Source organism: Cyprinus carpio, chromosome A25, assembly GCF_018340385.1.
Source record: "Cyprinus carpio isolate SPL01 chromosome A25, ASM1834038v1, whole genome shotgun sequence".
Taxonomy (NCBI): Eukaryota; Metazoa; Chordata; class Actinopteri; order Cypriniformes; family Cyprinidae; genus Cyprinus; species Cyprinus carpio.
In genome coordinates, this window is record NC_056596.1 from 4,631,134 (window position 1) to 4,643,572 (window position 12,439).

General features: G+C 38.8%; 1 protein-coding gene across 3 annotated transcripts; it reads right to left on the reverse strand.

The window, feature by feature from the left end:
• Nucleotides 1–1,370: 1,370 nt before the first annotated feature.
• On the reverse strand, nt 1,371–11,745 carry LOC109098401 (zinc finger protein 862-like). Of its 3 annotated transcripts, none has more exons than XM_042715101.1 (8): nt 10,415–11,745; nt 9,164–9,232; nt 9,002–9,078; nt 8,627–8,886; nt 8,448–8,515; nt 8,121–8,308; nt 6,751–7,272; nt 1,371–6,221 (listed from the first exon to the last, which is right to left on the reverse strand). In XM_042715101.1, exons 1-8 carry the CDS (start codon nt 10,426–10,428, stop codon nt 4,066–4,068), a joined length of 3,354 nt encoding a protein of 1,117 aa, XP_042571035.1. In that variant the 5' UTR covers nt 10,429–11,745; the 3' UTR covers nt 1,371–4,065. The 3 variants fall into 3 exon arrangements, with proteins under 3 accessions (XP_042571035.1, XP_042571036.1, XP_042571037.1); XM_042715102.1 differs by having other exon boundaries at nt 9,164–9,285; XM_042715103.1 differs by lacking the exon at nt 6,751–7,272.
• Between the last annotated feature and the right edge of the window lie 694 nt (nt 11,746–12,439).

Sequence of the window (12,439 nt, forward strand, 5' to 3'; positions counted from 1 at the left end):
TATGACAGGCACCACAGGCAGCACTGAAGCCTCCTTAGCTGGGGAACGTGCCACGAACTCCACAAATTCCCCAAACGACAGGTGGTCCAGCCCCCTCATACTCCACCAGCTGAGAGGCTCATCAAGGGCGTAATTGAAGAGGTCCTTGAGGGCCGAATCAATTAAACTCCAATCCCTCTGCAGTACCGCTGAACTACAGGGCAAACCCCTCACATCAGTCCCTTCTTGATGGAGAGAGCTCAAGGTCTTAAACTGGAGCATGCGCTGATAGTGGGGGCTGGAAGAGAGTGGAGGCTGGTGGGACGGTGCAAACCCTTCTTCCGCTGAGTCCTCATAGTGGTTAGTTCGTACTGTCAGGGTTCCGGTAGAGGGATGAGGCAAGGACTCAATGATGCAGAGAGAAGGGCTCTTTAATAATAAAAAATAAGATAAACAAACAAAAACTACCCCGTAGGGGAGGCAGGACAAAACTATTCAGGCAAGGCAAGGCACGAGAAACACAGACAAATATTTGACGACGAACTAACAACCAGACTGCAAACACAATGAGAATAAATAGGGAGCTAATGAGGAGGGTAACGAGGGAACACATGTGGGGAAAATTACATCAATAATCATGTAACAAGATGGGTGGGGTCAAGACAATTGACGAGGACACATGGCACATAGGAACCAAGACAAAAGCCATGTGCTTACACAAAACAAAAACACAAGCACATGGCCATAAACCAATCACAAGCCATGTGCTTGAACTAGACACAAACACGCAGCTAATGAGCAAACTCATCAGCCGCGTGTTCACACAAGACAGCATGCACCCAGCGAAAACCAAGCTGCGTGCAACAATACAAAACACTGGAGACCGCACGCTCCCACAACACCAAGACAGAACATGGAACGCGAGTTTCCGGTCCCCGACACGAAACCGAAACTCAGCAAGACATGAGTGCCGGGATCCGAACACCACGCTCCAACATAAAACAAAACACGCAGACGAGAGCACATGGCTCGAGCAGTCTCAAAGCCGCGCACTCACATTAAAACAATGACATGACGTGAGTGTCAGGGCTCTGTCACAAAACCATGAATGACACTAGACAGAAGTGACAGAACCCTGACAGGATCAAGCACTGTTTACATGCGTACTTGTGGGTTATCATAGTGTTTTTATCAACTGTTTGGCAACCATTCACTGCAGAGCATCCATGATGTAATGCTAAAGTGATAATGTCTAACATCTGTTCTGATGAAGATACAAACTCATCTACTATCTTGGATGGCCTGATGGTGAGAAAATTTCCAGCAAATTTTCATTTTTTGGGTGAACTATTCCTTCAAGCAAACCGGTAATAAAAAAATGACAAGGACAATAACATTAAAAAAAACTTTATTAAACCATTATTTGTTGAATAAAGTTTCAATATGCTGTCATTTGAAGCGGGTTTCTATAATACATGTACACATTCTCAAGGTAGATATTTCACATGTAGTTCATATTCTGGAGTTCCAGTGTTATGTTTTCAGGAAGAAACGGTGTATAATGTGTAAATCCAAGCAAAAGACATTTCTCTTTGCAAGAAGGAACTGAATGAAACTATGGAGCTACCATTCACTTATTTTGTTCAAAAATAAACTTACTAATCAGAAGTAACCTTGTTCCTTAGGCCTAAGACCTGGTGTCTCCCAGATAAAAACATTGAAAAACATTTCATTCATGAAACGGACAATGCACATGATTGTGTTTACATGACAACTAAATCAAGAAAATACAAAATTATGAATCTGGACATAACGTTTACATTTGGTACACATAGTATTCGATTAAAGAAAAATACATATTAAAGCCTTACCTAATTAAAATCAGACTTGACTTTGGCTCATTTTATGAGAATTCACCATTAAAGATGAGCAAATGTTTGCTTTGACATACAATATGAGAAGATTCACTCGATGGCATACCTCACTGTGAGGTAACAGTCTAACATTCAAAAGCATTCACATACATACATACATAAAAAATCCATACAATCCTTTTGCTACTCATGAGTTCAGAAGTGGGTATGCTATGCCATCAGTTGCTCACTAACGCATGAAATTCTAACAAAAATAGCTATGAAACACAGTTAAATGAGAGTAATCTTTTGCGTTGAACACTGTTTTTGAAATTTCAGTTTTTAAAATGTACATTCATTAAAACAGAATAAAAATGGATTTATTGAAATAATTCTTTCCATAAAATACAAACTTTCTCAGGCTTTAAACACATGCTAAATTTTCAGACGTGCAAAATCTTAATCTATTTTAAAATAAAGACAAGCCATTTCAGTTTGATTAATATAAAACGTTGCAGCACATGGAAGGTAGTCAACGTCAATCAATACTCTTCAATATTACTGCATTTAAAATTGATAAATCGAGATATACCACAAATTACAATATTTTCTAAACTGATAATAATGATGCTTTAACAACTGCATGAATAAAATTGACGTTAAATTTCAACTTCAACATTGAAAACATTATTATTAAAAAAGCCTATTAATAGATGTCTACTGGTGACTCCTTTTTTTGACCTTGATTATTATTTTAAAAACAGTTATGGCTGAAAAATATGGAATTTTTAGCAGAAGTAAGTTATCTTGTAAAACATGCTCAGTTATGTTGGAAACCTCCAAATTACACAGTTTCAATGAACTTTATTAGTAAGTATTAAACTTGCTTGTATTTAAGAATATACAATTTAAGTGTAAAATATATATATATATATATATATTGCACAGATATAATAGATGGAATTTAGTGGCAAGGCAAGGCAAGGTAAGACAAAAAAATAAAGTGAAATTAAAGTCAGTGAAAAATATATGGTGCTGACCATAACACATGCACAGCTAGAATACACGAATGCACATAATAACACAATCTAAAATATAAAAGCTTTGTTCTTTTATGACTTGGTGTTTTAAGTAGTGTTATTCTTTCAGATACAAACATTTCATCAAAGGGTAAACTGTTGTACAGTGTCGCCTACTAGTGGTGACAGCATGCACACACATTTGTATTGGGTCAAAAGTATTGCTGAGACAGACAGTAATAGAATTTTGGGTTATTATTACTGAAATATTTTCTGTTTATCATTGAAAAATTTTCACATCATTTAAAAATGATGTGGAATCAGAAAATATAACTATAATTTGAACTGGCTCATAAGGGGGTCTGGCATGGCTGCCGGTAGCTGTACATAAAAATATGCACCAGAAATCAAGCACCAGCACATGCTAAAAGAACTGCAAAAACCTTTTTTTTTTTTTTTGGTAAGGCTAAACCTTGCATATTTAGGCTATATATTTGAAATCTTTCAATCAGATTGGGTGTAAACTGCACATTACAGGTACCTGATTGCATAAAGTTTTATGCCACATCAACATGTTATCAAATCAAGATTTACATATAATCTTAAAGGTAATGGTTAACTAATGAGTATCTTAAAAAAAATACAAAATGTTAGGAATATAATGCATGGCAAAAGAGTGGCTATTTCCATTCCAATTAGTGATAACCAGCATAAAGAGCATGCTGTAAAAATACATTTCCAAAAACACAAGTCTACGTACAAATAGAGAATGATTGCTCAAATTATATTGCAGATTTAATAATAAAACTGTTATTCCAGAAAGGGTTTAGTTGAATCGGTTTTTGCAAGAAGGTGACATTTTCAGAGATTAAAAAAGACTGCAAGGAGGCTTCACTCACCAATATCTGATGAAATGGTGCTTAGTTGAGCATTCACCTAACGGCAACAATCCTCACGACTAGAAAATATCCTAGTTTCTCTTTGGAACAAAAACACTTGTCACAACCATTTACATGAACATTTTAAAGTGTTTCATGTGCCTGCGACCTGCAAAGGCATTTATACCGACTCTTAGAGAAGACGCTGATCTAGTTGATTTTAGCAGCAGGGCCAGTGTTAAACTACTTGGCCAATCACATTATAGTACCGATCAGCCCTTTTCCAACGAGATGGCTTTTTGGAATTATGTTGGCTGAGTAGTTGGTGATGATCAGTTAAATATCTGGATAATACTCTGTATTCATATCCATATTGTGCAACACAGACTTTTGTTCGGTGGATGACATTCTGCTCAGCACTTCTGTCGAGGGTGAATAGCTGTTCCCGGATTTCTCTTCAAACCAGCTGTCCAATGCTCGCTTTCCATCAAAGCTCCTTATAGGCGGTCCGTTAATGGCCAAGGTGAGCAGATCGTTGATCTGCTCCAGAGTTAGTCTGGAACGGCAATTTCTGCGGACTTTCTGCAACGAGCATCTTCCTTTGTCACAGCATGTCGATGACGTTGGCAAGACCCTGACAACGTGCAGGATGTGACTGAGAAGAGGAAAACGTTGCTTGTATCTGAAGATGTGGCTGACTACTTCTTTAAAACCATTCACACTACAATAATCAGCTTTTAGATCCCTCCATTCAACTAAAAGGCTTCCTCTGGCATCTATTCTTTCTTGAGAGAGCTCACGGCCAGATGAAGGAATAGTCTCCAGGTGGTCAAAAATGACAAGGATCTCCTCCTCTCCATATGCACCAAGATCATCCCTGTTAAGAGGCCACGAGGCCAGGTCAAGGACCTGACAAGCCTGAACCACTGTGCGACTGCGTGGATCAAAACGTTGGGCCAGGATGCCTTGACTTCGCTGACAGATCTTCTCTCGAATGGACTGAAACTTAGATTCAGCAACCCGCAAGTTCTTGAGGTCCACGCCATTAAAACTCTCCCGAAAGTTGTCCTCAAACTCCCGTAGGTACTCACCTGGGGAGTCCACCAATTGACCAATCTCATGAATGGCATCCTCAATTTTTGCATCCACCTGTGACGGCAACAGATAGTCCCCCTGAAAAATGAAAGCCAGTCGTGAAAAGACAGCAATGATGTCCAACAGAAAATAGATCAGCTTCACCGACTGATAATCCAACAGGAACTGTAGTAGAGACAGAGCAATGGCAGCAGCATCACCTCTCTGGGTTTGGCTGCTTATGCTCTTCAAGTGAGCAACCACCTCTAGATAGTCCTTGATTAGGGCATTGAGAACATTGGGTTCACCTATGATCCAACGCACAGCCCTTATATCCCCAAGAAACTTAGTTTCCTCAGACAGAGTTGGTGCTGTCGATCTCAACTCAGCCATCATACGTGGAGAATACCGGTAGAAGCTAAGAAGTTGCTTCAAGTTGTTTTCCAAATCCTCCAAGCAAGACAGTTCCTTTCCACTGATAGCATCCAGAACCTCCAAATGGGGACGATGGATCATCACAGGTAGACACAACACCCAAGGGATTGTCTTTTGTATGGATATGTAAATTTTTGCCCTCAGGCTAGAGGAGAGGTTTGAGCCATCTATTCCCAAGCCAACAACTAGCATATCCTGAAGTCTTAGACCAAGGACACCAAAGGCACGATCCACAGCCTGGAGGTAGCCTTCCACGTTGCCTCCGCAAAGCCTTTGTAGGGAAAGGAACTCAGTGGCAGGAAGTCCATCAGTGGTGGTGAACTGGACGTACACAGCAACAGTATCAGCAAAAAGCTCATCGTTCTGCCCATCCATGATGATGCTTAGAAAGGGCGAAAGGCGAATCTTCTCAGCCAAATCCTCTTTGAATGCTCGAGCAATGTGTTGGATGAGAATCTGACAGTCATTTTCATTCATGTACTGATCTACCACTTTGAGGTCGCACTTCTTGAGGAGCTCCGCCAAGGGTCGCAGATCAGAAAATGGTCGTCCTTCCAAAGCCAGATGGTAAGCAGCATTGAAAAGAGTCATCATATTACGACACATCTCCTCGGTCTTCTCCGGGTGCATGCGAAGTTTGTAAAGCTGCAAACACTTCTTGTGCAGATTGCTCTGGCTGTGAAGTTTAATGGTGTGGATTTTGAATTGCTTGGAACCAATAATAAAAGCAGAGGTGCGGGAGGACTGGACGGTGTATTGTCGGCACACGTGGCACCACATCTCATTCAGTGTGGGCGAATAACGGAGAAACCAGAACTTCTTCAGCCACTCCTGTTTGAAGCGACGAATCCGACGACCTGAGCCCACCGAGAGTTTTGAAGACTCATCCGTAGCCACCATGAGGTCAGCAGAAATGGATTCATCAGCAGAATCAACATCCTGGTCATCTTCCTCAAGCGCCGCTGGGACGGGCGTCATGGCATCTACAACAAATGAGCAAACAGAGCACAGAATTAAACTGAAAACCAACACAAAGCAAGTTTAAACTCATCCATTTCTTACTGGTTAGTTTTGCCACGAATTAATGCATTTTTACACCTATTGTAAGCACACCATCTCAATAAAGTTCATGATATCTCAAGTTCTACATTAACTAATACACTAATACAAATCCTTTTTAAGTATGATTAAATTAAAACATTCTTAATTCCACACACCAAACAATCAAAGACTTAAACTTTAGTGGCAGGGTCCAAAAAGAAAACACTCAATAATTTTATTAAAACTTTTAATTAAGAGTGCACTTCCATTTGAAACATTTCAACAAATTTGGCAAACACACAATCACTAGCAAAAATGCACAAAAAAACCCAACAACCACAACAAAAGAATGTTAACAGTAATTAATTAACTACAAGACAAAATGTATATATATATATTTTTTAAATCAACAATATCTACTCCAGAAAGGCTGTCATCCATGGTAGTGTTCCATCCCAGGTGCAAACCTACCTCTGAGGTCCTCACTATGAAGGGGCTCAAATGGTGGTACTGGTTTAATTTCAGCATGCCTCTGTCCTCTGAGACAGAGCAGTTCAGCCTCCAGCTCACGTATTCGTCGTTTTAACCTCACACAGTTTGGGCAGAAAGATGTTGATGGCCCTTCACCGGTCAGGGTCGCATCTTCTTCTGTTTCTTCCATTTTAATGCATTTTCCATCAAACCCACTCTCGTGATGTTCCATGGAAGCCAATCCAGAGGTGAAGATGGAGTCTTTACACTCTGCGTCAAGCTGGCAGACATTTGTTCTTGCTCTTGGAAAAGACAAGGTGCTGTTCAGGGGGCTGTTCTGGCTTTGATTAGCCTCCAGAGATGCTTCCAGGACATCTTTGAAAATGAGGTCAATCTTCTTTTTCTTGGCCTGGGGCTGGTTTTCTGCCTCATCACTTCCATGCTTACTTAGGGTCCTTCTACCGTGTACTGCAGATCTCAACACTGGACCTTTGTGCTCCTCCTGTTCTTCCAATTTCACTCCTGCAATACAATAGCATTATGGTTAATGTATGTAACACTACTAGCGTTTCTGAAAAAAAAAACTGTGGAAAAATGTAAGTTATTTTGAAAAAAGTATGATGACTAAAGCAGGTCGAAATAAAAAAATGTATATAAATCCCATTTCACTTACCTGTTAAACCATTGCTGGACCGGAACATCTCTTCTGGGTACGTTTTGTTGATCAAAAACGTTCAATATAAAATGAGTTAAATTTTGGTCTATTTCTCACAAAAAGCTACCGAAGACTTGAAATATAGCGCACATGTTATCTTGATCACATTTATATATTTTTTTTATGATGCCTTTGGTCCCCCTTTGAAGCTTGAAACCTCCAACCTGCATTAATGGTTATTGAAAGGAAATCCGCGACCAGTAGAATTCTTTAAAATTTCTCCTTTTTGTATTTCACAGAAGAATGAACCAACATGGGGGTGAGTATATAGTGCAAATTTTTGGCTGAACTACTTCTATTATAGTAAATCTTGTTTAAATTTTGGTAAAATCTTGTTGTGAGTTACAGTCTTGTCTAGACAGATCTAATCCAGTTAACGATATCTTCCCAAAAATGTCTTTTATACTAAACAAACCAACTATTATTCAATTAGAAAATGGTTTTGGTTCAAAGTGATGGAAATTTAAAATGTGCTGTTAGGATTTTATAAGAATATATTATTATTCCAGTTCAACAGTCTCCACATCTGGATTCGGTGCAGTGTTTGTATTAGCAGCCCCTTAAAATGTCTTCGGAGATTCCTTTTGACCTGTTTCAAAATCGTTCAATTTAGTCAAAGTTTTTTTGGCTCAAGCACCAGCGAAGGGTGTCTCACCTGTGTCCAGATTGCGGTCAATGCTGTCCCGAGACACACTTTGCAGTCGCCTCATGTACTCGCTGCTGTACCACACACAGAGTTTCTCGCCCACCGTTAGTCTCTGACACACTCTGAAGTAGATTTCTTCCCCATGCTGAAATGCACTCAGGTTCATTTTACTCTCATCAGAAGAAATCAGAATAAACCTGAGAGGAATAAACAATTGGTATTGTGAACAATTGTGACTAAAACAACATTTTCCACACAAGATCCGTACATTACAATAGCACAAAGAAAAGGAAAAGAATAATTAAAGTGGATGTCATCTCAGCAACATGGTATTACCTCATCCAGTTAGACGTAGTTTCATCACTCCCATCAATGAATTTATTTTTACTGTCCTTATCAACAATCTGTAATAAATACATTTGACATTAAAATATCGTTTTTATCTGCATTAAAAATGAATGCACATACATACAACTATGCTAAATGGTGTTTAAATATGCAACATAATAACCTACCATCCAAGAGTATGGTCCTGAGGGTTTATCCGAGGCCATTATTTGGCCTTGATAAGGACCAAACAGCGCCCCCTTTGGTATGTTTTCATCCATGCAGCAGACATCCACCTTATCACCATCTCGGCGGATCTCAATGCCTGAGGGCACAGTGAGAGCTGCCCGATTGGGCACCCCTGATGCCACAGGGGTGTCTGGCACAAAAACAGGGGGCCCATGGGTAGGGCACTCCTCCAAGAAATACTTCTTGCATTCTTCACAGACTGTACATGTAATATTTAATAAGCAATGAGTACAAACAACATAATTATATATATATATATATATATAAACACACACACAACACTTATATTTAATGTTAAAGTAAAAGATACTTACACCAAAAATTGGTCGAATGCTCATGGTCAACTTTTAGTTTTTTGTTTGGCTCTTCAGTTGACTTCCCATTTGAGGCACTAGTAAATAGGTAGAAAAACTGCTTATTACTACTATTTTTATTTTTTTAAATGTTTGCCATTGTAAACACTTTGTAAAGCTGACCTGGTGCTGCATTCAGCCTCAACTTCCATGAAGGAATGGTCTGGAATAGCACAGGAATCTGCCATCATTCTGGGCAGGAAGGAGAGACTCCTGTGAGCGCTTTTCACTTCAACATATTAAAGCTAAAGTAAAATAAGGGGAAATAAATAATGTTAAAACAGGAAATTTAAGAGATGTTATAAAGAGAGCATCAAAACAGTTAAAACATAATAAAAGATGGTCACACTTTATTTTAAGGTCCAGTTAATTAACTATTAACTACGACTTTTGCCTCAATAAACTTTTTAAAACTAATAAACTAATTAATAAACTAAATAATAAATAAACTCAAACTAATTTTCTGCTTATTAATAGTTAGTAAGGTAGTTGTTACGTTTAGGTATGTGGTAGGTATTAAGGGATCTAAAATATGGTCATGCAAAATATGGCATTAATATGTGCTTTATAAGTACTAATTAACAGCCAATTTGCTAGTAATATGCATGCTAGTTAAAAGTGAGAACTGGTCCTTCAAATAAAGTTACCAAAATGAAAACATAAGAAACAGGGATCAGTCAGAGCACCTGAAATAAACATTAAATAAAAATAAAATATAATTTGACTTTAGTTATATATTTAGATATTAGATATTTAACATTTTGCAGGTTGCTATTTCTGATATTAACCATATGAACTTTTTACTACTGAAGAACAAGATTCTAGTTAGATGATTCTCAAATCATGCTGAATAACATGACAGTGGGGCACCGTGACGTCATGCTGGCTTTACCTTTACCTTGTCATCGCATTTTTATTTCTTACCTGCTTTTATAGGTTTATAAATGTTTACATGGCTACAAACTTTGAGCTGTTTTCATAAAAACGTACAAACGCGACAACCACAGAAAGTGACCGCAAGAAACCCTGACTCCGTTCTGCTGACGTTTCCGAGCCAGTCAGAAAGCAGCGCTCTGATTGGTCGAGCCGGCCGTCACTCACAAACTACCCGAGCTGTGAGAGAGACGAGTGCAGGAAAACAAATAGGACAACAATGCGCTGTTGAAAGATAAAGCTGCCGCAAAGTTGTGTTCGTCTAAACACTATGAGGTAAAAGTTGCACATAAGCTCGCGCGCGGGCGATGACAATGACGGTACGCAATGCTTCTGCACGCGCTGCCTCCTCCGCTTAGCTTCTGCAAGGCAACTGGCAATGTGCCTAACGCTTTCGGAAGCCATTTTCATTGGCCACATTGGCTAGTGAGTGTAACTCACCGTCTAAAAAACATACGCAGTGCGTCGCGGGGTCTTTGGTGGTCTTCTTCAGCCGTGATGCGTCTCGCTATCTGCCGCTCCGAGAAGCGCGGCGGTGACGCAACGGCGCGGGGGGATTTCACTAGTCCCGGGCGATGCAAAGTTTATCATCTCCAAATGTTTGTACCACAGTCAGCTGCTTCTCTCTGCTATGACCACCATCTTTTTATTACAGGAAATGACATGGGAAACGGAAGAAAGCGGCGTTTGTGCAGACTGGGCACGAAATTTCAGGAAAGGGAAAGTTAGATAGTGTGTGAAGTTGTAAGAGGCCGCGGTTCGCGCGCGTTCGATTTTGGAACGCGCCTCCAGAAACATTATCAGCGGTTGCGTGCCAAGGTTTCACTTTTTTTTTTTTTTTATAATTAAAATTGTAATAATTTAAGTTTTAATAGTTCATTTCACAGTTCATTCGTTTTCAGCCACTTAATGTATAAACTCCATTCGAACTTTTTCTTGATCATTTTAGCCTTGGATGTACAATGTATGTTTGCCTTAATTATATAAGTGTTATACTTTATGATTACAGTTTGAAAAGCTCCCGTTGACTGAATCTCCTCGGAATTACTGTGATTACGACTATTCTGAGCTTTTCACGTACATAGAAAATTCCGTTTCTATGGCAACGCAAAATGGAGCGTTTGACAGCAAAATACTTAATAATCCTCTATATTCTCTTGCAAATATGGAAGAATGAAATATCACCATATGCACACCGCTATAAATGACATTGAATGGTGCATATCATCCTTTACTATTGAAATTGCTGCCATTTTGGTTGATTTTATGTCAGAACAATCAAGTGGGAGAAGTTGGAGGAACTTTCCATTTCCACATCTAATAGAAGGGTTTAGTCCAGTCTTAAATTTGCCATAGATTGCTTCAGTAATGTCCTAAAGGTTAGTCCCAAAGCAGATTTTCAATTTAGAAGTAAAATGATATCTTAGTTTAATATCTTGTGAAGCTGTGGTGTTTTTTTTTTAAACATTAGAGAGTTGTTGTATACAGCAATTGTGCATTTTATGGACATCACTGTAGTCCTTAAAAGACAGGCTTTGGAGGCCCCTGACAGTCAGCATCCACCCCAACACTTCTCATCTCTTTTCTGGCATGACACTTACATATGATCAGTTTCACAAGTCATCTGGTCATTCTATAAAGCCAAGTTGAATTCAAGACAAATGGGAGGCAAATATTCTTTGTCAATTTATTAACAAAATGATAAAATAAATAAATACAAATTGATCAAATGCTCCTAATATCAATTTCTTCCCATGTTCCCTACAGTATTTTCAAAACACTGCATACAAAGGACTCATCACAGGCTCAATACAGGAGAGGTAAGAACCAACTGACTCACTCACAATGTCAGGCGAACAAACGAGGAGAAAAAAGACCAGAGAGAGAGAAAGAGAGAGAGAGAGCTCTGTAACAGAAAAAAAGTCAAAAAATAAACACACTCCTTTTTAAAATCATTGTGAAAAAATACAAACAATTTTACAAATATTCATATTGTGTAATAAACCATTTACACTTAGTTCAGCACACCAGGTGAACTTTTTTTTTTTAAATAATTCGTGTCGCTACAATGTATCCTGTTGTGTTTCATCAAGTGGAAGATTTTTTTTTAGAATTTTTTTTTTTTTACATTTTTCTTTTTTGCACGTGTAAACAAAAATGTTTTCCAATTAGACAACTGACTGTAGATGAGGTAACGCTCTCTCACACACACACACACACACACACCTGCTCAAACAAATGCACTTGCTCACAGACAGTGCACAACACTAGGAAAGTCACAAAAACAAATGAAATGCAGCAACAGTACAAGGCCACAATCATGACAGTAAATAGTATGAAAAATGAACAGAAACTACACTGAAACTACAATGACTTCATTGTCACTGTGGAATTATAACACACCATAATGAATATGGATGATCTACACACTAAGATTCCAGTGTACAGTATAAACATCTGGAATGG